Genomic DNA, 26,245 nt, shown 5'->3' on the forward strand with positions numbered 1-26,245 from the left:
GAGAAGCTGTCTTTGTGTGTTATATGATCAGCAATGTAACACATTATTCAGAATTGTTTAACGTTTCTAGTAATGACTACTACGCCTGCACAGTTATTGTGCATTAAAGGCTAATTTTCATTAAAAAAAGGAGAAACGTTTTTATTAATTGTTATATTTTGTCTTATGAATGTTTCTCTTTCTTCATTACAGTGCTCTCTCTCTATCTTAATGTTGTTGTACAGCACATTGAAGTACCCTGTGGATAAAAACTAATGATTTTACTTGTTCATATGTATTACTGGTATTACTAAGTTGCAAGCATTGGTTCCATTTCTCCTCACAACATTAAAACTTCATTAATTTCTCTCCTGTTCAACTCCACTCAATGTTCTAACCTTAACATCAACATCTGACTTTATTCCTCCTTTATTCCCTAAATTATGATTCTTACTGTAAACTAGTAGAAAGTCCTGCAAGAAACGTGACTAAACGTCGACCTTAGACTACAATACTGCTAATAAAATATCATTCATATTCACAATTTCACCTTGAAACAAAGGACGACAAATCGGTTGATATCAATAGAAATATCAACTTCTCTCTTTTGCTCTTTCTGACAGTTATTAATTTAAATTCATGTAACGATGTCACAGGCGTCAGTACATCATCACCTTCATCATCTTCATCATGGAAATCCTCTCTTTGCTTCACTCTGCTCGATGTCTTTGCTTATTGCCGTGTGTTTCTCATCCAACCAGGTCGGCCACCTCCTGTCGTCAGGAAGGTTTTAAAGGATTCAGGCCGTAGAGGCAAGGCACCTCATCTGCTACTAACCTCCTCCTCCTCCTCAGAGCGGAAGCTTTTTCTAAAGGCGCTGATAAAAAAACTACCAATGATCTCACATCGACTGCTAATATTAGCTGTCAATGCTAGAAGGTCCTGAACAGAGCACAGTGTACAGTGCAAGCTTCTGATACTGACAGTGTTCTATTCCAGATGTTGTTTAGTTTGTGAAGAAGAAATATTTATGATGTTTTTAATTTTGCTTCAGGTGAGCTTGATTTACCAAAACATAATGAATCAACCTCATCTGAAATCTCTGCCTTTAAAACGCATTTGACTGCTATATTTTCGTTTATTTTGTCTGATGGCTTCTTGTGTGGATCTGGTTGCAGTCAGGGCTCGGAAAACGTAGAAATATGCAAAAACTATTCTCTGTGGTTCCGCCGAATGTAAGTTAATTGACGAACAATGCATTGGAGACAGAGATAATATGAATCACTTAATGTCTTTATAAGGAGAACAATATTTAGTTTTCTCCGGTGGTTCAGATCTCTTTAAACCGCCCTGATTGAAAAGGAACCATGTTTCTAAAGTGTCCGGTCCTCCTTCATCAAAACTGTCGTGGAATTGAGTTTATATTTGAGCGCTGGGAGACTCCCAGTCTGTTTAGTATGAAGCTAAATTAAAAACGTAAATGTGATGAGAAGAATCAGATAAGAAGCCATGAGTAATAACTTGATGAAAGAGGGTCAAAGTGCTTTTTGCACAGCAGTATGTGATGTACAGTATGAGGCCTTTACTGTGGTTAAACTGGAAGGTGGGTGATGCTTGTTCCCAACAGAATATTGATCAATTCCTGAAATCCAGATTCAGCTCCTGTAGCCCCCCCCCCCCACAGTTTAACCCTTTGCTATAGAGCTGATGTTTTCTGACATTTCCTCAATGCAGCTGAACGTCTGCATTGAGGAAATGTTTGAGGAAGAGCACAGAAACTCTGGCTGAAACTGGAGATACGTTTGAAAAAACAACTTCCATCCAACTGGATGACTGTATACTCGTGTCCCTGCTTCACCAGGAGGCCTCAGCAAGATCGGCTCGGACCCCATGAAGGTGGTGAGCGATGCCGTGGAGGAGTCGACAAACGTGATCAGTCTGATGTTAAAATTTGTCACCAACCTGGTTGCTCCTGAAGACGATGACGGTATGCAGTCAATGTACACATGGCTGAGAAACAAAACAGTGCATGCATCTCATAGCTTTCTTGTAAAAAATGTTGATGAAATTGTGACTTTTTTTTTACTCCTCTCCTCTTTCCTAGGAAATCTCTACGCGGTGAGAAAAAAAGGTTTGTACTGACGCAACGTTTTGATGCATTTCCTGTCGCGGTCGTCATTGTGCTGCAGCCTCGCTCGCCGCTGTGAATGTCATGTACACATGCTGCGCTGCATTACATGTGCTGTTCTTTATGTTGTACTTTTAGCAAATGCATAATCTCAAACAAACATCTCACAAAAAGGGATTTTGTTGCTTTAATGCAACTCATAACAGCACATGTACTGCAAGTTTGACCTCAGTTGACTTTATCAGGCAATACTTTTCATTTGTAAAGGCCTTTACACACCAGGGAGCGTTTTTTTCTTATATAGAAAAAAATATATATATATATTTTCAATATATTTTTGGAAATGTTTTGTCATGACTTTTTTTGCGCGGCGAAAAAATGACCTAATTTCTTTCGATAAAAGGTTGATTTTTGCTACAAATTTGGCATTTTCGTGTTGTTTATTCGTCATAATCCCGATGTGTAAAGGCCTTAAGGGTGGCAAATATTATCTAATAAACTGAAATCAATGGGTGAAAATTCTAAAGATGGATAATGATGCCACTGCAGGAATCGTCTGCCTTCATAGACAATAGAAATACATAACACGTGTGGCTGAGGGACTGGGGGCATTGTTATTATGGAGTTTCATGCTAACTTGATGTATGAACGATCTCAAAGATTCAACATGGTTGGAGGAGGAGGAGGAGGAAGTGGAGGTGAAGATTAAGAAAGCAAAAGGTATTTTATGATTATTATTTTTCCATGAACGTGTGGATACAATCAATCCTGTCCCTCACCCTTGTAACAGTAATGACGGCAGTGAATCAAAATACTAGCAATATTTAAAGGTATGTGTTCATTGTTCTGCTGCCCTAATAACCTTTCTGATGAGAAGCTTGTCTGTTTCTCACTAACTGCTTCCACTGAGCTAATAAACTTCTGTTAAAACTGTATTTGATGTGAATTAGCATCTAAACAGAAACATGCTTGATCCTGTTAAATGTGCACTTTGGTTTAGTTGCTGATTAACATTTCTCTTTCTGTGTTCTAGGAGAATTTCTACCCTCCCGAAGTAAAGGTATGCCCCTCTAGGTTGATCGGATGCTAGTTTCCCTCTCAAAGCTAACTTCACAAGCTAAGTGTTAGCATCTTCAGAGATTACTTTACCCGATGCTGCAGCTCGGCTTTTAAGTTTAAGTTTAAGCTCATTGTTTAGCTGACCGGTCGCAACTTTACTGTTGTGGGTCGCTCTCACGGCTCTCATGGGATAGTTTTTAGTAAAAAAGCTGTAAAAAATACGGTAAAACTATACTTGCTCAGCAGCAAACAGCAGCCAGACACAGTTAGAGACCAGCTGGGGGACATAGTTGAGCATTTAGCAGCTAAAGTGACAGATATTTCACACCAAAAACAGAGCTAAAAGAATAATGGGTTTAAATGTATCAGGTTGACACAAACATGATTCAAAATGAATGATCATGTTGCCCCGTAGCTTCTGAAAATGTTCCAAATCACTAATATAATATATATTTGTCAATATTGTGTTTGCAGCTTGTTCTGCTGCCCAGAAGTGGGCGAAATAAATCAGTTCCTGCAACTCTAAGTTAACTCATTACGTTGTGTGACTAGGCTGTACGTTGTTCCACAACTGCTGCATATTTATGACTTCAGTTATTATTTCATTGCTTTCTGAACTATACATATTGATGTGTAACATTGAAGTTGCTCATTCATGCGCCCTCCTTGCTTCAGGGTAATCTGCTGTGAGTGTAAAGGCGGAGTTAAGTTGGTGTGTCATGTGACGCAGCTGTAACGGCTTCATTGATTTGTTTGATTTATGTTTACGTTATAATTAAACATTATTACATTAACAGTTAGAATTACATTTACATGTTTCTTACAGTTACAGGAATGCAAGTGATTGAAGTTGTGGAGGAGGACGAAGAAGAGGTGGGAGACGACGAAGGAGAAGAAGGAGGGGAGGTTGCAGGGGAGGAAGAGGAGGAGGAGGAGGAGGAAGAGTATGCAGAAGAGGAGGAAGAACTAGAGGAGGATGAGGAGGAGGATGAGGAGGACTATGAAGATGAGTATGAAGAGGAGTATGATGAGGAGTATAAAGAATATTATGAGGAAGAAGCTGACGAAGAGGAGGAGGAGGAAGGAATGGAGGAGGAGGAGGAGGAGGAGGAGGAGGAGGAGGAGGAGGAGGAGGAGGAAGAAGAGGAGTTGGAGGTAGCTGCTGAGGTGGAGGAAGATGAGGATGAAGACGAGGAAGAAGAGATGGAAGCAGCTGCAGCGGAAATTGATGAAGAAGAAGATGATGATGAAGAAGATGATGATGATGATGATGAAGTGAAAGAGGCTGACGCTGACAAAGATGATGATGATGATGAGGAAGAGCAAACAGATGCTGCTGATGAAGATGATGTTGAAGAGTCTGAACCTGCAGCCGCTGATGCTGAGGATGATGATGATGATGATGATGAGGAAGAGGAAGAGCAAACAGATACTGCTGCTGAAGATGATGTTGAAGAGTCTGAACCTGCAGCTGCTGATGCTGAGGATGATGATGATGAGGAAGAGGAAGAGCAAACAGATACTGCTGCTGAAGATGATGTTGAAATGTCTGAACCTGCAGCTGCTGATGCTGAGGATGAGGAAGAGGAAGAGCAAACAGATGCTGCTGCTGAAGATGATGTAGAAGAGTCTGAACCTGCAGCTGCTGATGCTGAGGATGAGGAAGAGGAAGAGCAAACAGATGCTGCTGCTGAAGATGATGTAGAAGAGTCTGAACCTGCAGCCGCTGATGCTGAGGATGATGATGATGATGATGATGAAGTTTCTCCAGAACCTATCTCCACTTCTGAGGATGAAGAGTCGGCGGTGTCTCCTGATTCCGAGTCTGACGCTCCTGTTGAAGTCAAAGACAGTGACGAAGACGTAGCCCTGCCCGATGAAGATGACGGAAAAGATGAAGACGAACACGACGAAGGCGATACCAGTGACGATGCGTTCACTGACACCTCAGAAGTCAGCGGATCTGCACTTCTCTCCAGTGAGGACGACGACGAGAGGGACGAAGACGACGATGAAGACGATGAAGACGACAAATTAGCTGAGGGTGTTGCAACATCTGATAGCGACGACGTCATTGCAGAAGACAGCGATGACGACCTGGTGCTTGATCTTGTTCTTGCAGCCAGTGAGGATGATGAAGATGATGAAGATCATAAATTAGCTGAAGAAGATCTTCCTTCTTTACCTGTTGCGGAGGATGATGATGACATTGATGATGATGAAGACCTGGACGAGGCTGTCAAAGTTGCCGAAGATGAGGAGGATGATGATGATGATGATGATCTGGACCTATCAGACGAGGACATCTCCGTCGCCTCCTCTGAGCACTTTGCAGACGATGAAGATGATGAGGAGGACAGTGACTTAAGCGACGAAGACCTCGACTTCGACCTGGACAAAGACGTCCGCGTTGACCTCGACGATGATGACGACAAACCCGATGATGTCATCGAAGAAGACATCGATGACGACGACGATGATGATAAGGAGGAGGAAGAGGAGGAGAAACTGCCTCCCTTTGAGAGCACAGACAGCGGAGTCTTGGGCGATGAAGATGACGATGACGACGTTGCTCTTCAAACAGATGAAGAGACCGTCTTCAGTGAAGACATCTCCTATGACACAACCGACGATGATGAGGATAAAGATGATGAAGATATCGATTCCAGCTCATTTGAGTTCAACGTAGACCAAGAAGACGAAAGAGAAACATTTGTTGATGCTGACAAAGACGACGACGATGATGATGATGATAAAGAAGTCATATCCTTAGGTCGCGAGGATGAAGAAGACGAGGATGATGAAGACGACGACGACGACGATGACGATGATGTTGATGAAGTCTTGCTAGCAGGTATAGTCCAGTACTATTGAATACTTTTTACTTTTTTTACTTTAGACTTTATAGCCAAAGACAATCCTTGTTTCTGATTGGCTGGCAGGTGTCCATTCAAATTAACTTTATAGACATCAAACGAAGAAAAGGTCAACGGCTGAAATATCCTTCCAAGTCGACGATGTATCAATATTAATTATGTATCAAAGCAATAATAAATGATGGAAAAGGAGAGTAAGCGTGGATGAGTAGTGTATAAGATATCTTTTTATTCTACTGTTACGGTGCCTTTTTAAATCAAATAACAATAAAACAAGAGTACCAAAATGTGCTCACAATAACAGCAGTAATAATGATAACAGTAATATTAATTCTAATTTATAGCCAATTGTATTGATATTGCATCAGGATTAATCAAAATTTTAATAATCAAGGGATAATGACCAATGAAGTGTCCATTTTCAGGAATTAATGGACGACGAGGAGATCATTAATTTCTAATTATGGACACCTTGACTGGCAAATATTAAGACCGTCCCTATCCCAGCACGTTGCCCCGTATATCACAATACATATACAAGTCATCTGAGTTCACTGGCTTTGTAGTTAATGATGTAACGCTGTGTATGTGTAGCTGCCACTGCAGCAGCGTTCAGTGTCCAGGAGGAGGCAGCAAAGACTGAGGCAGACCAGGATGAGGATGAAGATGAGGACGTCAAAAAACAGGCTGCGGATGAAGAGGAGACTGAGGAGGCTGAAGCAGAAACAACTGGTGAGAATCACACATCCATTATTACCTGCTATGTCTAACATGGGCACACTTATCTCCTTATTACCTGAGTTTCCGGTCACAAAATGCTGTGACATCATTTTTCATTCTGTTTTTTTTTGTTTCATCCAACACCTCAGTGTTGGAAACATTTTTTTGCACTTTACACATGTTGTCTTTTATCAACTGCAGCTGCTTGTCCAGTACCAGGAGTAATGGTTGTTTCATGTTCTTCTCTGATCTCCCGTTGACTGCTGCCCCTTCATATGTCTTTAACGATGACACACGAGTGTAATCAGTCACCTCACAGATGAAAACTAAACCACTGCTGCTGCCTTCGCCCTCAGTCACCAGTCACCCTGCCGCTCATGACGAGGACGACGACGAGGAGCCGACAGCCGAACTAAAGAAAGCTGTGGACGAGCCTGAAGACGAAGAGGAGGAGGATGAAGACGACGACGGCGAGGAGAAGGCCACGGTGGACGTGATCAAACCCCTGCCTGAACCGGAGGAAGAAGCGCCAAAGACGGAACCGGCAGGTCAGAGAGCCGAGACGACCGGAGCTTTTGCATCACATTTACCTCCGCTGTCACCTCACCTGTGTGCGTTGTGGTTTCAGTGTGTCCCTGCATGAACTCTGCAAAGGCCAAAGAGTCCGCCAGCAAGACTGAGGACAAAAAAGGTTGGAGACACTCCTGTAATGTACATCTCTGTTTTTCAGGCAACAACATTGTTTTTCATGCAATTCAGAGATACAAAACACACTTTCAGGTGTTTGTTTTCCTACTTTTGCATCTGTAAATTTCTCCTAAATTCACCAAAAGTTACCATTAGATAATGTCTCATTTACATATTTAAACACAACATCTCTTGTAATACAAACACATAATTAACTGGTTACGTTTAATGGTCTGCCTGTTGCAGAAGCACATCGCTGCAGTCTGCAGCTTTAAGTCGGTGATCTTGTGTTTGTGTTTTCAGAAGCTCCGAGGAGAGTTTCAGCTCTGAGAAAGAGAAAAGGTATTTATGACTGAAGGGATTCTTATTGATTTTTGAGCAACCCACATCTCTAAATTCAAACTAAATATGAACTAATGAAGCACGTTGGACTGATAGTTTTACAAGATTTACCTGTAATATTTCACATTTACTTTCACTTTTATCACTTCACAGGCTTTAACTGTGATATTTCACAATGCTGTATTCACATGAATGTGAGAGGGAATTTGAGTTTGAACTGTGTGAGGCATTGTTTGATTACGTCATTCTACAGTATACTGCTTTAATAATCTGAGGGTTAGTTTTTCTGTAAAATCACAGTTCAATGCTGTAATACTACAGCATCATACTGCTTTATCAGAGTATTTTGATGCCATAACTGACTGTGAAGTCACATTATATACATGTCATTTTACTATAATGAACTGTAACATTTCACAGTAACTTGCTGTGAATGCAATGCAACTACTCGCCATTAATTTACCGTAAACCTACAGTCAAAGCTAATGATAACTGTGATGGAGCATTAGCATACAAGTATAAAGATCCTTTAATTTTTTAAGTATCCGTTTGTAATTCTATTTTTCTTTATTTTTAAGATCGTGAAGCCGTGAAGACCACAAGGAAAGGTAACGCTGAGCACATCATCTTTACACCACCTTTGTCTCGAAAGCTAAGTGCAATCCTGCTTCTTACTGTGATGTGATGAATTAAACATGTGCATGTTGTTGCATACAGCTCTGCCCAGAATTTCAGTCCTGGAGCCAATCAGGAGGATCAGGAGACTTCCTCCTCCTTTCAGAGGTACTCTCACTTACTACGGGTATAAAATGCTCTGATGTGTTTCCAGTCTTTATGCTAAGCTAAGCTAACTTCATATTTATTGTACAGAAATGAGAGCGGTATCAATCTTCTCATATAACTCTCTGCCAGAAAGGGCATTCGACAAAATGTTCCTTTAAGTATTAAGTTCTCTAAGAAACATGCAAAGAAAGCCGCAAGAAGATCATGTGAATAATTGTAACATTACATCCACCTTTCCAGCCACTATTTCTGTCACAATTTCAATTAACGGGATTTTTTCTCTTTTAAATTCCAATAAAAAGCCAAGAGAGTGGAAAAGACTCCGACCAAGGCTCCCAAAAAAAGTGAGTGGATGAATTAACCACTATTAGGTCACAATGGCACTCATTCTGTGATAAGAGCAAGCCAAAGTATTGTACTGTAGATATAAACTTTGTCAAGACTACTGTTTTATTTTTCAGCCCAATCTCGCAAATCACAAGCCTCAGAGAGTCCCAAGACCCTTGATTCAGGTAAGAACAACTCTGCAAAAAGGGATCCATCTCCCAGGACGTACATACATACATACGACTGTTTATTCCAAGATCGATCAAGATTGTTATGAAAATAACCACTATGGATGAACAATATATAAGAATAACATTTATAATGTTTCATGGTTTACACTGATGTCAGAGCGGTTGAAACGATTTTGGATAAAAATAGTCTGGAGCCTTGTAGACCAGCTGCTACAACAAAAACAAAATGATCTGTATTAACCAATATGGATCATCAATGACCGGCAATTAGTATTGGCAGCAAAAAGATAAATAAACGTGATCGGGGCATCCCTAAAAGTTGTATTTGCTTCCTTTTTTTGTGCCGATCTGATCTGTCACTCAAAACCGTGATACGTTCTGAATCGTGAGTTCTATGATCTATTGCACCTCAAACCTACACACACACACACACATCCGGTAGTATGTGAGATTAGCCGTGTACAGACACACGCAAGCATGCACGCACACAAAAGACCGAATACATAATGTCCTGGTGGAGATAATAATAACAGTTTTCCTTGACAGAGACAGAGACCAAAAAACAAGAAGAGGTCACAGAATCTGGACAAGAAGGTCAAATACATTACATTATTAATTCAAAAAGGTTTTTAAAGTAACACAAAGTAAATAAAACATATTTATATATTTATTTTCCTGTTTTATTCTGGAGGGACACATCTACTGTCTTTGGTCTGTTTCAGTTGGCCCTTGCAGACCGGCACCGGTCTACTGCCCGTCGCCACCCGGCTGGTACGGTGAGTAACGTTATCATACAGGGGAAGTAAACAGCTGATCTTAAAAGCTACGACCTGCTTCAATATAAATATTTATCTTCCAGTTCATCACATTGTCACAGACAACCCGTACCCTCCTCCGACCATGTCAGGTATTCATGTTGTCACGCTATAATAATATCAGTAAAATAATATTTCCTTTTATTCGTATGGACCTGTGCGATGTTTCCGGTCTTTTCTTCTGGAAAATAAAAACACGTCATACGGTCTTTTTTTCAGCTCCCTCTGCTCCTGTTCTGACCGCTCACCCCGTCCACCCCGGACCAATGCCGCCTCTTTACCAGCAGCCGATGCAGCCGATGCAGCCGATGCAGCCGATGCAGCCGCTCTATGCGCAGTACCAACCGTACCCACCGATGCAGCCGGTGATGCAGCCTCACATGGAGCCAGTGCAGCCAGTCCCACAAGGTGAACCGGCCCGGCCAGAAGCCTCGGAGCAAGAGGCTCCCGTTCAGCCGGAGATCCAGACTCCGGCTGCTGAAGCTCAGCTGACTGAGACTCCGGTCCAGGGTGAGAGGAGACGATTCAATCAGACCTGAGACTCACTTCATTCTTTGAAATCTTTAATGCACTACAGAAACTCTTTTTCATTCCCTTTGGTTTCCTGATTACATGAGTCAGAACATGTTGATGGTAGAAACATGAACTATTCATTTTGATGTAAATTGGGCTATATATTTTCAATGTCTTTGATCTGCTGGGATGCACAAGGTATACAACAGTTTTTAATCCAAATCAACAAAGTCTTCTCTCTTAAAGAACCAGAGACCGTTGAGGAAGAAGTGAAGGCCGCCTCCACAGAGAAAGGTAACTTGTTGTTAAACTCACACACGTGATTCCTTTTCTCTTAATTAACGCTGTTGAACAATAATCAATACGTAATATTTTCCAGCTGCAAAGAAAACCAAGGCTGCTGATTCAGAAAAAGGTACCGTGTGCGTCTCCAGATCCGCTCAGTGTGGAGGATTCTCAGTAAATAACTATACAGCTGCAGCATTAAACAAGTGATGTACGATGACACAATGTGCTGTATGGAAAATTAACTCTGCATGGCCGTTCCCCTCCGATTATCCCCTCAGAGCCGGCAGCAGCCAGAGAGAAAACAAAGAAAGGTAATTTATGTTTACGGCGCAGTAATTTGCTGTCTTTTCAAAAAAGGCTCGAGTGTTGTGACAAATAATACAGACAACAATTTGAGCTGCGCTCTGCAGTAAATATGCAGACGCGATCACACACTCCGGTGTAATATGAGCGTAATTCAACCAAAACATTTTCCAAATCTAGATGCGGCTGCTTCGAGTGAGAAAACCAAAGCTGCTGCTGCTGCAAAGAAAGGTGATTCAACTTTAAAACTTAACCGTGGTTATCTTGAGGAATCTTCATTTTTAACAAATGCAATACAAAGAGAAGCACGGTTCTGGTTGTTTTGTCATTTAAGACCAACAATGTAATCAGAATTAAAATACTACAAACACTGCACTTCCTTCTTTTTTTGCAGAGCCAGCAGTAAGAAAAGAGAAAACCAAACCTGCTGCAGTGGCTAAGAAAGGTAACATTTTAGTAGAATATACAGTTTATACTTCACATAAACAATGTGAAATTGGCTTTAAGATTTTGTTACATTGTATTTTATGTCTTTAAGTCAGTTGCATTTGTTTTCACAGAGCCAGCTGTCAAACAGAAAACCAAACCTGCTGCAGTGGCTAAGAAAGGTAATGAAGATTTTAGTAGAATATAAAGTTTCCACCTCACATAAACTCAACAAAACAAGAGAAGACAAGCTCCTTACAAATATGCAATATTAGCTTACAAGAAGACTGAGAAGTTATCATCATAATATGAACATAACATTCAGAATATATTAATTTATATTTCATATCTTTGTGTTTCATATCTTTGTTTTCACAGAGCCAGCTGTCAAACAGAAAACCAAGCCTGCTGCAGTGGCTAAGAAAGGTAATGAACATGTTAGTGGAACATAAACTCAATAAAACAAGAGCAAATAAGTTCCTTAAAAAGATCCTGAGAAATAATCATCATCATGTGAATTACAGAGCCAGCTGTAAAAGAGAAAACCAAGCCTGTTGCAGTGGCTAAGAGAGGTAATGAACATTACAGCAATGAGTAATGACTGAGAGATGAAGCTCTACTGAAGCTCCCTGAGCTTCTTCAATGAAGCCTCACAAGTTTGTCGTCATATTTATAAACAGGCAACGCTTCCAAAGTGTCGGTACAGCCCTACTGACAGAGGTTATCGCCGTAATGTGAAGATGGATTGTATTCATTTATATTTGATATCTTTAAGTTAGTTGCATTTGATTTCACAGAGGCAGCTGTAAAAGAGAAAAGCAAACCTGCTGCCGCTGATAAGAAAGGTAAAACATCATTAAAGCCCGAGGGTGTCACAGAAAGTATGAACAATCTTAAGTTATATGAAAACTAATCCACCGGCTCCTCCGTGTGAAGGTGCAGCTAATATTTCACTCAGAAAACAAATGATTCAGGCCACTAATCACAACTCTTTCCTCATTATTTCAGAGCCGGCAGCTGCGCGGCAGAAGAGGAAATCCGCCTCTGAGAAGACAGGTGACGACACACTTTTTGATTTGCATTAATTAAAGTCAATCATCATTCTTGTCGGCGACAGGAAGGATGATCGGAAAATAATTGTTTTTGCTTCTCTCAGAAGCGTCACCCGTCAGGAGCAAAGTCAAGGCTTCTGCAGCAAAGAGAGGTACGACTGTGAACGTGCACTAACATGACATTTTAGCAATTTCTCGCTTGCATTATCTTATACAGATGCTGAACCAGAATTTGTTTCAAGTGTACATTTAAATCAAGGTATTGATTTGTCAGAACCAGATCCAGAACTGCACCCGCAGCCGATCAGACTGAGAACAAGACTAGAAGCTGTGCGGAGGGATAACGTAACATCTCAGGCAAAGGAGGAGAAACCTGCCCGACCTTCGTCTGAGCCAGGTAACACTGGTTACTGTTACTTTCTCCAACACGGATGATGGTTTTGGGTTTCACTGGCCTGTGGGGGAGCAGGACTCTGATTCTGAAACCTGCATTTTCATTTTTATTCCAGCCAAAACAAGATCAAAATTATTGGCGGACAAGAAAAGTAAGCAACACCTGGACTTTCACCCAGGAGACAACTGTTTGTGTCCCGTGTGAAACCAGAAGTCAGCGTTGATTTATTTGTCACGTAACTTCCGTGCTTAAGCTTCGCCACTTCCGTAGTTATTATCGGCCAAAAGTTGACTTATCTGTCCCATACAGTCCGTATTTAAGTAACGCCGCTGTGACCTATTTGTCACGTAACTTCCGTAACGTCACTTAACACCACTAACGCCACCTCTACATCGTTTAAGGACACATCCCACTTCTTTGAAATATAGTCACAGATTATGAAATGAAATGGGCTGTTTTCTGCATGATAAAGTTCCAATTAGGGACATGCCAAGCGGCATTACTCCGAGGGGAGAACTATACCACAAGAATATTAAATGCACGCCACAATTACACAGATTCTTTTGGCAGGATGTAATCAGGCCCGTCTCTCCTCTCGCAGGCAAAGCTGAGAAGGCTGAAAAGAAATCTGTGAAAGAGGCTGAAGGTGAGGATTCACAACCGGTGGATGTAATGCGTGATGTGGATGTTTGATCAGTTCCTCTCTTTTTCTCTCCTCGCTCACATTTTAGATGAAGACAAACAACCGTCACCAGCTAGTGAGTATGAACGTTATTCACACAGACGTTATGCTTTTAATTAGACCCCAGTCAGGTTAAAGCGTTGCCACAAAACTCAGTGTTTTAAAGATAAAAGTTCACTTTTACTTTAGTCAAAGAACCAAACAAACGTGTTGGAAAAGGGGGTCAGGCATGCAGCGCAACAGCCAGCGAGTACGTAAAACTACACATCCTGACATGGAATGAGTGGAAATGGGAAACAGGTGCACGGGTGGGCGGAGGAAGATCAGGTGATGGGGAAGGTGTTACTGCAGGGCAGGAGGGAGTGTTGTATCATTATGCACATCATTTACATCGTTTGTTACATAGTCCTTTATATATATATTTATATATTTAATACTTTCAGTTTCAAGTTATTCATCATCAAACAGCAGCAGTCGTAAAAGAGAAGCTAAGAATAGTACGGAAAATAGGGATCAAATATATCAGAAATAAATATGGAATAAAGGAATATGAATTCGTGGTCGAATAATTATAAATGAATCTGTTGAACAGAAACAATGAGGAGCGTTTGTACTTCACCTGTAGACGGTGACTTAAAGAAGCATTTATTTACATGTTTTATACTTTATGCTTGTTGTTCATAGAGAACGGAAAGAGAGCTTCCTGTAAAGCTTAAGGTATTCACTTGATTTCCTCCATCTTTCCTCTGGTTGACTCAATACGAATTTGCTTTAATGACATTAACAACGTTGGTCATTAGAATTGAATGAGAGGAGCCGATTGAGACGAGATTAGAGGCCTTTTTGAGCCGCCTCGAGTCATCGGAGGAGATTATGGCCTTTGATGAATACAGCAACAATAATACTTTGTCGGATTGATTAAATCCATGAAGCAAAAACCCATTAAATTGGGTTATTAGTGTCCTGTTCTTATTGAGTCATCCAGTGGAGAATCAACACTCCCCCCACAGCCCCGAGTGACTCTTCACTGTCCTGATATTAACGTCTGACACAGTATTTCCTCTTTCTTATCAAACATGGTTTGATTTCTCTGGTTAATGTAAAACTTCTAGGTTTCATTGGCTGCTTTCTGGGGGGATTTGGGTCTCATTTTTGAGAAGTTGTCTGTTTTATGCGTGATACAAATTTTAATTTGTTTTTAGAGAAAATTACCTCAAGTTTATAGAAAAAGGTCCCATGCAGAGTGTTTGAAAGAATTACATTTCCTTCATAAATCACAGTTAAAGTCAAACTGAAATTGCATTTCTCCTCACCGTGAAATTTAAATGTGTAATGACATCGCTGTTCCAGCTGGTAAACTCACACATTTATGCCGATGGAAGAGTGTCGAAACAGAGGACGAAAAATGACATTTAAATGTTTATTACTCACAATTCTAATGTGGATTTATAGAACAATTATATTTTTATTTTCAGCTGGACTTTAACAGGAGAGGGAAAGAGCTCATGGATTCAAAAGAACAACTTGTTTGAATGAAACCTTTTCTGTTTACATGCACGTCATCCTTCGTCTTCTCTCTCGCTCACACAGACTCACACTCACAAACCGACAATATATAACACAGTGTGTTTATCCCATTCCTTACAGAAGAAACCCGGATTGATGACAACACGACGGAAAAGAAGAAACCAAGTAAGAGTTGCAGACATTTTAAATAAACTAGCCGACGGGATATAAAGGAGTCACAGTAAGCACCAAACGTGCCGTTACCGATCACCTTTCCATCCTTCTCGTCTTCACAGCTCAGAGATACTTCCAGTGCATTTACGTCCCTGGTAAAAATGCACAGTACCCCTTGCGACCTTTCACCCCGGCCATGTCCCCCGCCATGATGACCCCGGCAATCAGGTCCATGCTGGAGCAGCAGCAGAGAGCGGCGAGGGCGTCGGGGCAATAACCTGAAGTCTCACCTCGTACCTGACAAAGCACTGCATCTCCCCAGTCCAGCAGGAGGAGATGCTTTCATTAACATCTGTGGAGTCCTTCAATTGTGAAGGAGAAACCACAGACAGATAAGAGTGGACGGAACTATTTTCTCTTTTAATATTTATGTATTTATTTCCTCTCCGTGTGGTTGAGCTCCTGGGGTTCCTGCTGATAATTCCCAATCTTCCTGTCAGCTGACGCTTCACTGCCGCGCCTCGCTTAGATCAAATATAATATCGCCAAAATCCAAACAAGGAAGCATTTATGTGGTAACTCATAAAGTATATTGTACATACTGCTTGTATTTGTACTTTAGGCGTAAATAAACGCACACACCTTTTACTTCTGCAGTCGGGTATAACGTAAGCGTTCTATGATACCCTATATTTGTTTTTATACTTAAAGGCATTTCAATTATGCACAGCGAGAAACGCATAGTAGTAATAAATACAGAACTGATAACGCACGAACGAACCTAATAATAAATTACAAACTGAGATAGTGTTTTGCATCAGATGTTAACGGAAAATAGATCAGGAAACTTTAAAGAAATTAGAGAAACAGAATAGTTTTGTGTTTTTATTTGAATGGGATTAAATATTACTTGAAGGGGCTTCCTGCATATTTCACAATAAGAGCTATACGATCACCGGCTTCCCTCCTCTTGTATTTCCTGCGTACCGTAACAAGGTGTGTTTCGCTGCGTCTGCAACAGATTAGCATGCAAATGTTTTGGAGGGTCAAATCCCAGGAGCTCCCACATTTTGATCCGAGCAGCCTCCCCGTCTCCGACGGTGAGTCTCATCAACATGCCAAACGTTGTTGAGGGATGCATGATGATGAGGAATTTTCTTCTTCTACAAGACTTAATATCAGGCAGCAGTGAAGAGGAAGGTGAGCTCATCCCAGAGTATGAAACTGCTGGTTTGTAAGACACACTTTATTTAAATGAACACTTTGGTTTTCATTTCCAGACACTGACTCGTTAATAAGTTGCTAATTTAAATGTCAATTTGACTTTAAAGAGGCGGAACTAACGGCTTAAGTTAAAGTTTACATGCAGTATATGGTCCCCTCATCAAATACCACTAATTTATGATTTGAATGCTGATGTTTTATTTTGTATGGTTTGGCGTTTAATTTTTTTTTCCCCATGCAAATCTTGACCTGCAAATTGTGGATGAAAAATCCTCTTTGTTTGTCTAAATGAAGTGCGGTTTGTTGAATCAATGGCGTCATATTTCTGCATGTTTGATCAGATAGGATCTCAAACTGTTGAGGTGTCTTAGTAAGACATAAATAGAGAGCTGCAGGGACGACGTATTCTTGTAGTCCAACAGGAAGTTAGCATCGCGCTCGTTCCCTCCACAAAAAGCCAATGAGATTTTTTTTATTGCAGAAATGAATCTCTGTGTCAAACAAACGTTTATGATACTTACATGTTCTGTTCTTTAAGATCTTCACAAATGAACAGCACCTTTAAGATTTTCTGGAGCGCAAGTAAAATCATCAGAAGTAAAAACGCCAACATTAGGCTGTAGAGGAGCTCCACCACGGTCACATGACTTCACGTCTCCACCAAGCTACGCTAAAGGAGGACTAGTGTTCTAGTGAGGACGTCTAGTCGTCTCATTCAGACGCTTGTTAGCAACTGTCTTTTTTAAGACGTGTAAATTGGGACATTATCATAGAACAAAACGTTAAAATCTCTTCAGCTTGTTTTAACCAAAACAACTTATTTCAGGCTTCTAAGCAAAAACCCAATAAAAAAAAACACATCGGCTTTGAGTCGAGGGAGCGCTGACTCATTTCCTGTTTTTAGGGCTCACCCTGCGGCCCTCTGTGGCCCTCCGGTTATTTAACATGTTGAGAGACGGGGAGTCTGCACGGGTCAACTTCACCACGTGACCAACTAAAGAGACGCTGTGATGTCTGCTACAGTGGATAAATGTTAATCACCGGCTTACTTACAAAGCCGGATACTGTGTCATATTTTCAGTTACCTCACTCGCTCTGGTTTTGCACCTGAGCAACGACGCTGCTTTGTTGCCGCTGCGAAACCTGTTGCTGAGCATTGTCGGAAATTAGCTTTTTTTGTCTTACCGAACTTGACTACAAAGAACCAAAAGGGTGTTTCACTCTGTAGGCTTAATCCTGGGATAAGGCGCACTGTGGTGTTCAGTTTATTCACACTTAGAACAGTTAAGATGTAACCTTAATTCCTCCATGTTTTGCAGTGTAAGGCACTCGTACTGTTGCAGTGGTTTTCCTGCAGCTGAACAGCTTGTGGACGGACTCAGAGCAGTTGTTTAACTGTAGACTGATGTGAGAGGTGTGGCAATAATGTGGGGCTGTATCTTGAGCCCACAGATTACTAGTCTTCATTGCATTGCAGTTCTATACGCCACTTTTTCAGGGTCATCCCCCCAGAAAGTCTTACGGTGTGTTCAGACGGAACCCAATGCTCATTTCAGAGGCGATGCAAATGCATGCAAAGTCAAAGGAAACAGTTCAACCTGTGCAGCGCAAACATCTGAAAATGCTTCCGCTCCAGCGAGAAATTTGCACTCGTCCTGCAGCTGCATGACTCAATAACAGAGAACTGGAGCTCCTGTTATGCTAACGTCGCTACCATGCTAACAGCAACGGCTAGCCCCCCCGAGGAGTTTGTCTTTGGGATATTTGTGGTCACACAAGAAAGCGAGAAAACACGCTTTGTGTTCACTCTGAATGCACCTTTTAAAATCACTGGTGTGTTAGAACCAAAGCAATCTCAATTGGCTGTTGGCGAAATGATTTTGGAGTGTGAACATTTTAACCTGAGGCTTGATCTAAACTCGGAGTTAATGAGTCCAAGTGTGAATAAAGTTAAGATAGGCCTGGGGGCCGCTTTCTGCCGGCCCTGCAGGGTTTAGGTCAGCGGGCCTGAGAGAAAGGTTAGTGTGAAGAGTCCTCATGTTTCATGAGATCTGACAGAAGAAACCTGCAGCATGTGTGTTCTGTTTAAAAAAACGCACCTGGCGTTGGTGTCTACTTCAGGTGTTATGAATTATTCTAATGATAAATGAATCCTATTCCATGCAGCAGTAGGTGGCTGCTCTGCTGTCTGGAGGCCCTGAAACATCAGCTGCTCGGCAGCTGCTTGATATTAGTAATGTTAGAGAGTAATTACACCAAACAGCTGCAGCTGTGTGCTGTCATTGTGTCGTTAAATCTAATATAAGCTAATGTAATCTCACTGAACTGTATACAACAAATGTCATAGCATTCATAAACATTTGCGTGAACAAGTTTACTTTAAAATGAGCATGTTTGACTCATCCATCCACCCTGACCTCCTCCCTAACGCGAACTTACCAAGACTTTGACTAAACGTATTTGTGATACGTCGAATACAAATGTAATTTGAATACAACGTTTCCTCGAAACGTTGCTGACGATGCAGTTTTGTTGTACGGGAACGTGACTTTTTTAGGAGACCAGGCTGATAGAACACATGAGGTTAAGTTAATGTCAGACCAACGAGCTGTGTGGAGTGACACAACTCAAACAAACTCGTTGTGTTTGCTTCATTAACTCACTATCTCACGTGTCCACCAGCAAGCAGCTGTAAAGAGGGAAACCAGCTACACGTGTGCTTTGTATCGCACCGTATGTGACTCTTGTTTACATCGCAGTGATTTGCTGGTTTTCTACCTTCCTCTGAGGAGGATTTAGGGGATTTAAAACCAGGTTTCTGAACCCTGGAGGGAAACGAGGAACCTGCTGCAGCAGCTGCAGTTCCAGGAGTAAATGTTTTAAAACTAATATTGAATGGACTTTGTGAAGATTTTAAAAGGTGTAAATGAATGCCATCGGGCTTGTTTTTGTGAATGAAATCATTAGTTTCAAGGTTTAAAGTGTCAATCCTTAAGATGGTTGATTTAGAAGTGTGAGTGAAAACAAAAGTAATCGTTTTAACAGTCTGGAGTCTTTGGCTGCGTCCAAATTGACGTACTAACATGCTATTTTTTTTGAATTATGTGCATAGGTTCATCTTTTGTGTGGTTAAAATGGAGAAAGCCTGTGATACATATTTATTTTCCGGGAACGTCACCACAGACGTAACACTGCAAACGCATACATGTTGCAATACTTTTTGGTTATAGGCTCACTCACCATTGTGTTAGATCGATAGATACTGACTGAACAGACATTTATTGAACTGAAAATATAAAATATGATGATTGTGTTGCAATAAGAGCAGATTAATTGCTAGTGAGAAGAGAATTTTATCTGATGAACAAATATGTTTTGAGGTTGTTTGGTTCTTTTAGAGAGATCACTTATTTTGTGAATGTTTCTGATGTAATTTGAGTGATGGTGTAATTTACAGGAAGCACAGCGACACATGTTTAAATATGTGATTCACACAACAGTTAGTCAGATGCTGTACGGAGAATGTAGATAATAGTTCATTTTATCTGTTGCGCTCCGGAGACGGTTCACCTCATTAGCTCTAAAGAGACAAAAAGGAAGTCATACACTGGTTTGCTTTATTAAAAAATGTTTTTTTTTTGTGTTAAATATCATCAGACTGTAATGTGGGCGATAATTTGAACAGTTTTTCATAAGGAGACGGTATGAAGTACCTGTTGCACGTATGATAAAGCGTATCAACATGTTCAAACAGCACTTAAGGGACTCTACTGAGGACGTCTGCCGTGGTAATATGTAGAATCACCAGAATGCATTTTGTGAGTCCGAATTTCAATAAATATTTGCAGAAACGTGCGAGGCCATTCCCGTGTCTTTCTTTGGATTCCTTACAAGCTAGAATTAAAGGTGAAATATGTTCGGAAGGGCAATTAATTGCTGCCTGGAATACATCTTTTCATAGACATTCATCAACAGTTACTGTCAATGTTTTAATCTAATTTCCTCTTCGTTCAGGAAACAGGTCGTAGTCTTGATCACTGATTCTCTGCAGCTGCACTTCGTTACGTCTCAACATCAAACCGCTGCATCATCGTTAAAGGACGGCAATAAGTCAAGTGGTGAGACACAAAAAGAGGGAAATGTGAGAAAATCTACGTGTGTCCATATTTATTTTTGCTCGTTTTACATGATGCATTTCAGAAAATTGTCTTTGAGGACATTTATACATTTCACACCGGCTAACTGAACAGTTTTTGTTGCTCCTATAATATATACCGGCTTTCCATAATAACTTCACAATTCAGTTTGTAGTTTGGTCTCCTCTACAGCTCCTAATGATACAATCAAAGAACAGTGATATGGAATATGGATTAAATATCACCAACTCAAAAGGTATGCATTCATTTCAAGCAAATTATATATATATTAATAATAATTTAAAAAAGTAATTCAGTGTCCAAATCCTCAAAGCACATGATACGAAGCAATACATTTGGGTTTTTAATGGAAGAGGTGGCTTTGGCAGAAATAAATAAAACATTAGTCAAAGTCAGTGAGAGAATTCATCTCATTAGTCCAAGAAAATACAGAATTATAAAGACATCGACAAAGCGTTTGAGTTTGATTCCATAATGTTGCATTGTTGTAAATACATTTTTCCCAAGTCAGACCTTTTTTTTTGTCACCTCACTTTGGAACAAAACTCTTCATGTGAACATTTAAAGACTTAACTGATCTACACGGTGCATGTACTGTCTGTCGTTGGTACCAGTTTCACTTATATAGCAAAACAACAGCTACGTGACTCAGTGGAGTTCAGGGCTGACTAACTGAAACTGCTCATGGAAGTCAACGTTTCCCTTTTGAAAAAAAAGAAAAGAAAAGACATTTAGTGTCAAAAATTAACCAAAAGGATGCAAACAATCACAGGTGAATGAGTCTCCGAACATGTTTCCAGTTCCTATGAATGACAGAAATGTCTTCTCTTCTACAATCTGCCAACCAGTCATGATTTGCCTTTTCATTGTGCATCTTCCAAACTGGGATTACACAGCTGAAGAACGCCGTCCCAGTCTGTCTGCTGACCACATTTGCCACCATCATGGAGGTCTACTGGAGATTTACTGTAGTTGTTTTAAGTTGTGTGTGATCATAAAAAGAAAATCAATATTTTGTGTTGAATTTTAGGAGCATGCACATCCAAAAACAAAAATCACAGGTCGGAGAAGCAATGTAAAGTCTTCTCCCTGTTTTTCTCCCATGCAAAGTGATTTATCTCCAACAGGAAGTGATGTTTTGAGCTCCAGGACAAAACTGGAGAAGCTGCGAAAGCTTCAGGCTTTAATAAAGCAGCCAGAAAGTGTTTCTGGCTGTATAGCCACGGACGCCAGACACCACACCTCCGGTACACTGTGAGTGTAGAGAGAGAGCTTTCCTCGGCTGCAATGGGCTTCATCAGCATTGAACTCGTGACCTTGCTTGATTCATAAGGAATATGGATTTTTCTGGCTCCAAACAGCTGAGCGGGGCCCGTTTCAGAAAAGCTAATCTGCTTAAGGTGAACTGCGAAAGGTGACAGCATCATCTTTCACAAACGTTTGTCGCCTGCAAAACGGCAGTTCAATTTGTCCTTCAGGGCTCTTGGGCGCTCATGCATGGCTCCCAAGTATGGCATCCGACATCATGCTGCAAATCTCAGCTTCACGCCGCCTTTATGTTTCTCTCATCTGCGTCATTGTGAGATCCTATTTTGCACGGGAGAATAACAGTACGTGGGCTCCACATTTTGTTTCATGTAAGCTGGTGTGACAAATGAATGTTTACAAGAAGACAATGTTCTTCAGCTGAATAAACACCGTATTAGCTCGTTATAAGCTGACACCTTAATTATTGGTGTTTCCAGTCAAAACCAGCACAGAAATGATTCATTTTGTTGAGAAAGTTGAATTAAAGTACTTTAGAAAAATCACTGAGGACCTCCATGGCGGCTTCCTGGTTGGCGTTTGAAAAATGTGAAAGCCGTGAAAACGTCACGACTCGAGTGTTACAACAGGTTTGTGAAATGCATTCTGCAACACTTTGCTCCGAGGTCAGCAGGAAAAGACATAACAACACTGAAAGAACATTCGAAATGCGGAATTTCTTCAAAACAAAAACATATTCTAGCGTCATAATTCTGTTTACAAGTCATACCACATATACCTGTGTAATAAACAAGGTAGAGAGCAATTTAATAAAAATACTGACGAGAAAAAAAAACAATTAAAAACTCTTAAATGTGTGGTAAAGCACAAAGCATCACCCGATAAAGTATATTTGTAATAAAATGTAAATCTTTACCTTTGTGTTTACTGTGTTTAAGTTCCTCTACATACAAGTATACGTTTTACAGAACAAAACGAAGCAGCCTCTGATACCAACCTCTAACACCTTTACCCTAAAAATAACCAGTGAACCTGCAGGACGTCCTGTGTGTAATATATATTCAAGCAGATGTATATTTAATGTAAACTTCATATCCTAACAACTGGAAGCATCTACAGTGGCTGTGTGTGTGTGTGTGTGTGTGTGTGTTTATGGTACTGATCTGTGTTTTCTTTCACATTTCCTCAGCTGACTCGTGATTTTTGCGTCCTCCTCTTCTTCTGTTTCTATGTTGTAACTGTGAAAAATATATACCTCTACCGATGCACGGAAATCATTCTAAAACACTCGGATGAACATTTTCTGGTTCCACGTTCGACCCACAGTTTATTACAGTCTCTCTGATGTGCACAAAACTGGCAGTTCTACATTTCCCCCCACAAAGTGTCTGAGTAAAAACGCAGTAAAGCGATTAATAAGCCGTTTTTTAAATATTTCAAAATGACATATTCTCAATATGAAGAAAGAGTCTGGGTGCTGAAACAACTTGGTTGATAAGTGAAAGATTCAAGTTTTGATTTACCAGATGAACTACACGCACACTTTACTGTTCATCTTGGTACATAACGGGAACACTACTCCCTGCACTAAACACCTAAAGTAGTCATTGAATGTTACGTCGTCTCTTACATGGTGACTCTCTTAGTCTTTTAGCACAACGTCATGTATGTAACCATCATGTGCATACTATCATAGGGTTCTGGTCTTTAAGCGAATCAGCTGGAACCGTTCAAAAGTTGTCCGAGGTCGTTTTCAAGCTTTAATTAGGCTAACTAGCTAATGCTGGCTAATGCTAACGCTAGCTAACTAGCAGCTTATCAGTCGTCAGAAAATCGAAGATCGTCGGCCAGAAATGATACTTTTGTTTTCTTCTCGGTGAAATTGAAGCGACTCATTTGGGCCTCGTGCAAGAACAACTCGTACGAACAGATTCATTCTGAAGCGGCTGGTTCGAGTGATTTAGGAGAACTTGCTGCATTCAGCAATTATTCTCTCAATTTGAATTTTCTCTTAATTACGAGCACACTTGACACACACGTGACATTCATCACGTTCATCATCGGTTGTCTGACGTTGCTCACTCGTACTACAAAAAGTAAGAGAGGGTTGAGTTTAGAACATGAAAATGTTCTTGCGTGAGGTCCGATGCTTAAAAAAAACTAAAGATACCACAAACTTTGAGAAGTAAACTTGCTTCAATTATTAATATAAACTGCACATTTGCTGTGTGAGAATAGAAAGGTGTAGCAACTAAGGGGAGCGGGGTTTAAGCGAAGGGTCGATTAAGAATTCAGATTTAAGAATTCAACATCAGTTCCCCCAGACTGGCTGGTGTTAAATAAGGATATCACCTTCACATGTGGCAGATTGTTATTTCCGTCTGATGCGAGGCAGACGGGTCTCCCACCGAGGCCGCAGTCTGCCATCGACTTCTGCCTCGCAGCCTCGGAGCTGTTGTGAGTGGGGCTGACATGTCATGTACGGCTGGTGCGATAGTTTAACATTCCAGCTGTCTGCTCTCGTTGCAGCCGGCCACCTCTCACTTCCCCGCCTGCCGGCCTTTTCTGCGATCAGCCGGTCTGGGCTGCCTGCTTGCCAGCCCGACCGGCTTTTCCTCTGCTGCTCTGAACCGTCGTTTCCCTGCCTGCTGGCCTGTCTCACACGCGGTCGTCATTTTCTGTTGCGCAGCATAAAGCGAATTGTCGATTTTTGGAAGACACCTTCAGCTGGTGCCGTGGAGAAGTAGTCAGTATAGCATACAAAAAAATAAATAAACGGTGAGTGGAGCAAACAGGAATAGTGTTTGCGTCCTTTTAAATATCTACATCACAGCAGCAACTTGTCTAAGTCAAGATTTTAAACAAAATACTGTCATTTGAAAATGTAAAATAATACTTTTCTTTAGATAAAACTTGACATAAACCTATTTACTGCAAATCACTTTAAGCGCACTTACTGCCAACTTGGATACGGCCTGAGATAGACTCTTAAGTCTGCAGGTGTGGTGTGTTCACGTGCTGTTAGGAAGTTCTGACATCTGAGACTTAAAGGCGCCCCGTGGAGTTTTCTTGTTAATGCCTTTGTTGGAGCGTAAACTTCGCCAGATTAGTGAAATACTGTGAAACTAGAGAATGTGAATAAACATCGCCTGATAAAAAACAAAACAGAGACCTGTTCATCGCTCCATAGTTCTACTAGTGGACAAAAACTCAACAGAGCACCTTTAAGACCCTGTCTCATAACCCTGTCTCATAAAAACTACATTTCCATTAAACTGAACTGCTCTCTCATTTACGTTTCGAGCAATCCTGGAACCCATCGACTATCTGTCCGGGCCAAGACTTCCTCTTCCGTGCGCTGCTCATTGTTTACGGTCCGATTAGCACTTTGAGATGCGAGACCAGAGTTGCCGTTGAGAGACGACGTGTACGACCGGATTGTTTCACGAGTAGCCAGTTTACAAGCTAACTGTAAACCAATAAAAAAAGCTAAATCATCATCAGACGATAAGACGATTTTGCTCTCCACACGGGCCGTTAAACTGTCAACCAAAGTCTGCTTGAATGTGATTGGTCAACACTTGAACTACAAGCGGGAACCAAAATGCTTCCGATGCCAAAATATTTTCCCGCTGCCGACAGTCATGCGCAGAATCTTGAATAACATATGTTTTAAAAAAGTACCCAACGATGTGAATTGAAACAAAACAAAGAGCAAAACATCACGGTTTGGCTTAAAATAAGTACGTTTGTTATGTGACTTAGAGTAAAATACGTAACGTTAAAAGTTAAACCTGGGACATCGGTCTCATGGGTGAAAGTCCTGTGTCTGTTCGACCCGTCCAACCACAACTCCGGAAAATATGTTTCACTCAAAACATAACTGACGGTGCAGTTTAGTTGGGAACGTAATTTTTAGGAGACAAGGCTTTAAGAGTCTGCTACCGAAGAGCATTTCCTCATGTCGCTGTAGAACCAAATGCTGAAGACAAGTATCACTGCAGTCATTTTCTTATCACATGATCGGTGTGGTTGAAAGCTCTCAGGCCAAAGTAAATAAGTAGACCTTGAGGTGAGATTATAACGAATACTAATACTGGTTAAAATACATGTTAGCTGCATTATAAAACACCAATAACGCACTGAAATAATGCAAGAAAACAAACAAACTTTGTGATGTTTAGCAAAACATGCAAAAAATACCTGTGCGTTTTAAAATCGTATAATATAATATGTTGAAAAACAGATACTCTGGTAATGTTTGGCCATTTCAGAAGTAACACTATTATTGCCAGAAATATAAGAAACGTGTCACAGAGTCCGAGGAGATGGTAATATTCTTACCCTATCTCT

At 40.8% G+C, this 26,245-nt stretch overlaps 1 protein-coding gene across 1 annotated transcript in view; it reads left to right on the top strand.

The window, feature by feature from the left end:
* The window catches only part of LOC306711080 (uncharacterized protein), a 25,715-nt gene extending 5,391 nt beyond the window's left edge, over positions 1-20,324 (top strand). The window contains exons 3-36 of the mRNA XM_079179862.1: positions 741-791; positions 1,841-1,966; positions 2,084-2,110; positions 3,141-3,167; positions 3,993-6,020; positions 6,637-6,774; positions 7,119-7,310; positions 7,391-7,453; positions 7,753-7,791; positions 8,370-8,399; positions 8,509-8,574; positions 8,877-8,918; positions 9,036-9,086; positions 9,639-9,686; positions 9,815-9,868; positions 9,952-9,999; positions 10,127-10,417; positions 10,667-10,714; positions 10,800-10,835; positions 10,987-11,019; positions 11,192-11,242; positions 11,406-11,456; positions 11,572-11,619; positions 11,816-11,863; positions 11,962-12,009; positions 12,235-12,282; positions 12,446-12,493; positions 12,594-12,641; positions 12,764-12,886; positions 12,999-13,034; positions 13,485-13,529; positions 13,615-13,641; positions 15,213-15,257; positions 15,368-20,324. Coding sequence (XP_079035988.1) covers positions 741-791; positions 1,841-1,966; positions 2,084-2,110; positions 3,141-3,167; positions 3,993-6,020; positions 6,637-6,774; positions 7,119-7,310; positions 7,391-7,453; positions 7,753-7,791; positions 8,370-8,399; positions 8,509-8,574; positions 8,877-8,918; positions 9,036-9,086; positions 9,639-9,686; positions 9,815-9,868; positions 9,952-9,999; positions 10,127-10,417; positions 10,667-10,714; positions 10,800-10,835; positions 10,987-11,019; positions 11,192-11,242; positions 11,406-11,456; positions 11,572-11,619; positions 11,816-11,863; positions 11,962-12,009; positions 12,235-12,282; positions 12,446-12,493; positions 12,594-12,641; positions 12,764-12,886; positions 12,999-13,034; positions 13,485-13,529; positions 13,615-13,641; positions 15,213-15,257; positions 15,368-15,522 — 4,259 coding nt within the window. The 3' untranslated portion in view covers positions 15,523-20,324. The remainder of the gene's footprint in view (positions 1-740; positions 792-1,840; positions 1,967-2,083; positions 2,111-3,140; positions 3,168-3,992; positions 6,021-6,636; positions 6,775-7,118; positions 7,311-7,390; positions 7,454-7,752; positions 7,792-8,369; positions 8,400-8,508; positions 8,575-8,876; positions 8,919-9,035; positions 9,087-9,638; positions 9,687-9,814; positions 9,869-9,951; positions 10,000-10,126; positions 10,418-10,666; positions 10,715-10,799; positions 10,836-10,986; positions 11,020-11,191; positions 11,243-11,405; positions 11,457-11,571; positions 11,620-11,815; positions 11,864-11,961; positions 12,010-12,234; positions 12,283-12,445; positions 12,494-12,593; positions 12,642-12,763; positions 12,887-12,998; positions 13,035-13,484; positions 13,530-13,614; positions 13,642-15,212; positions 15,258-15,367) is intronic.
* Positions 20,325-26,245: the final 5,921 nt, after the last annotated feature.

Source organism: Pholis gunnellus (genome assembly GCF_910591455.1).
Source record: "Pholis gunnellus genome assembly, chromosome: 19".
Lineage (NCBI taxonomy): Eukaryota > Metazoa > Chordata > Actinopteri > Perciformes > Pholidae > Pholis > Pholis gunnellus.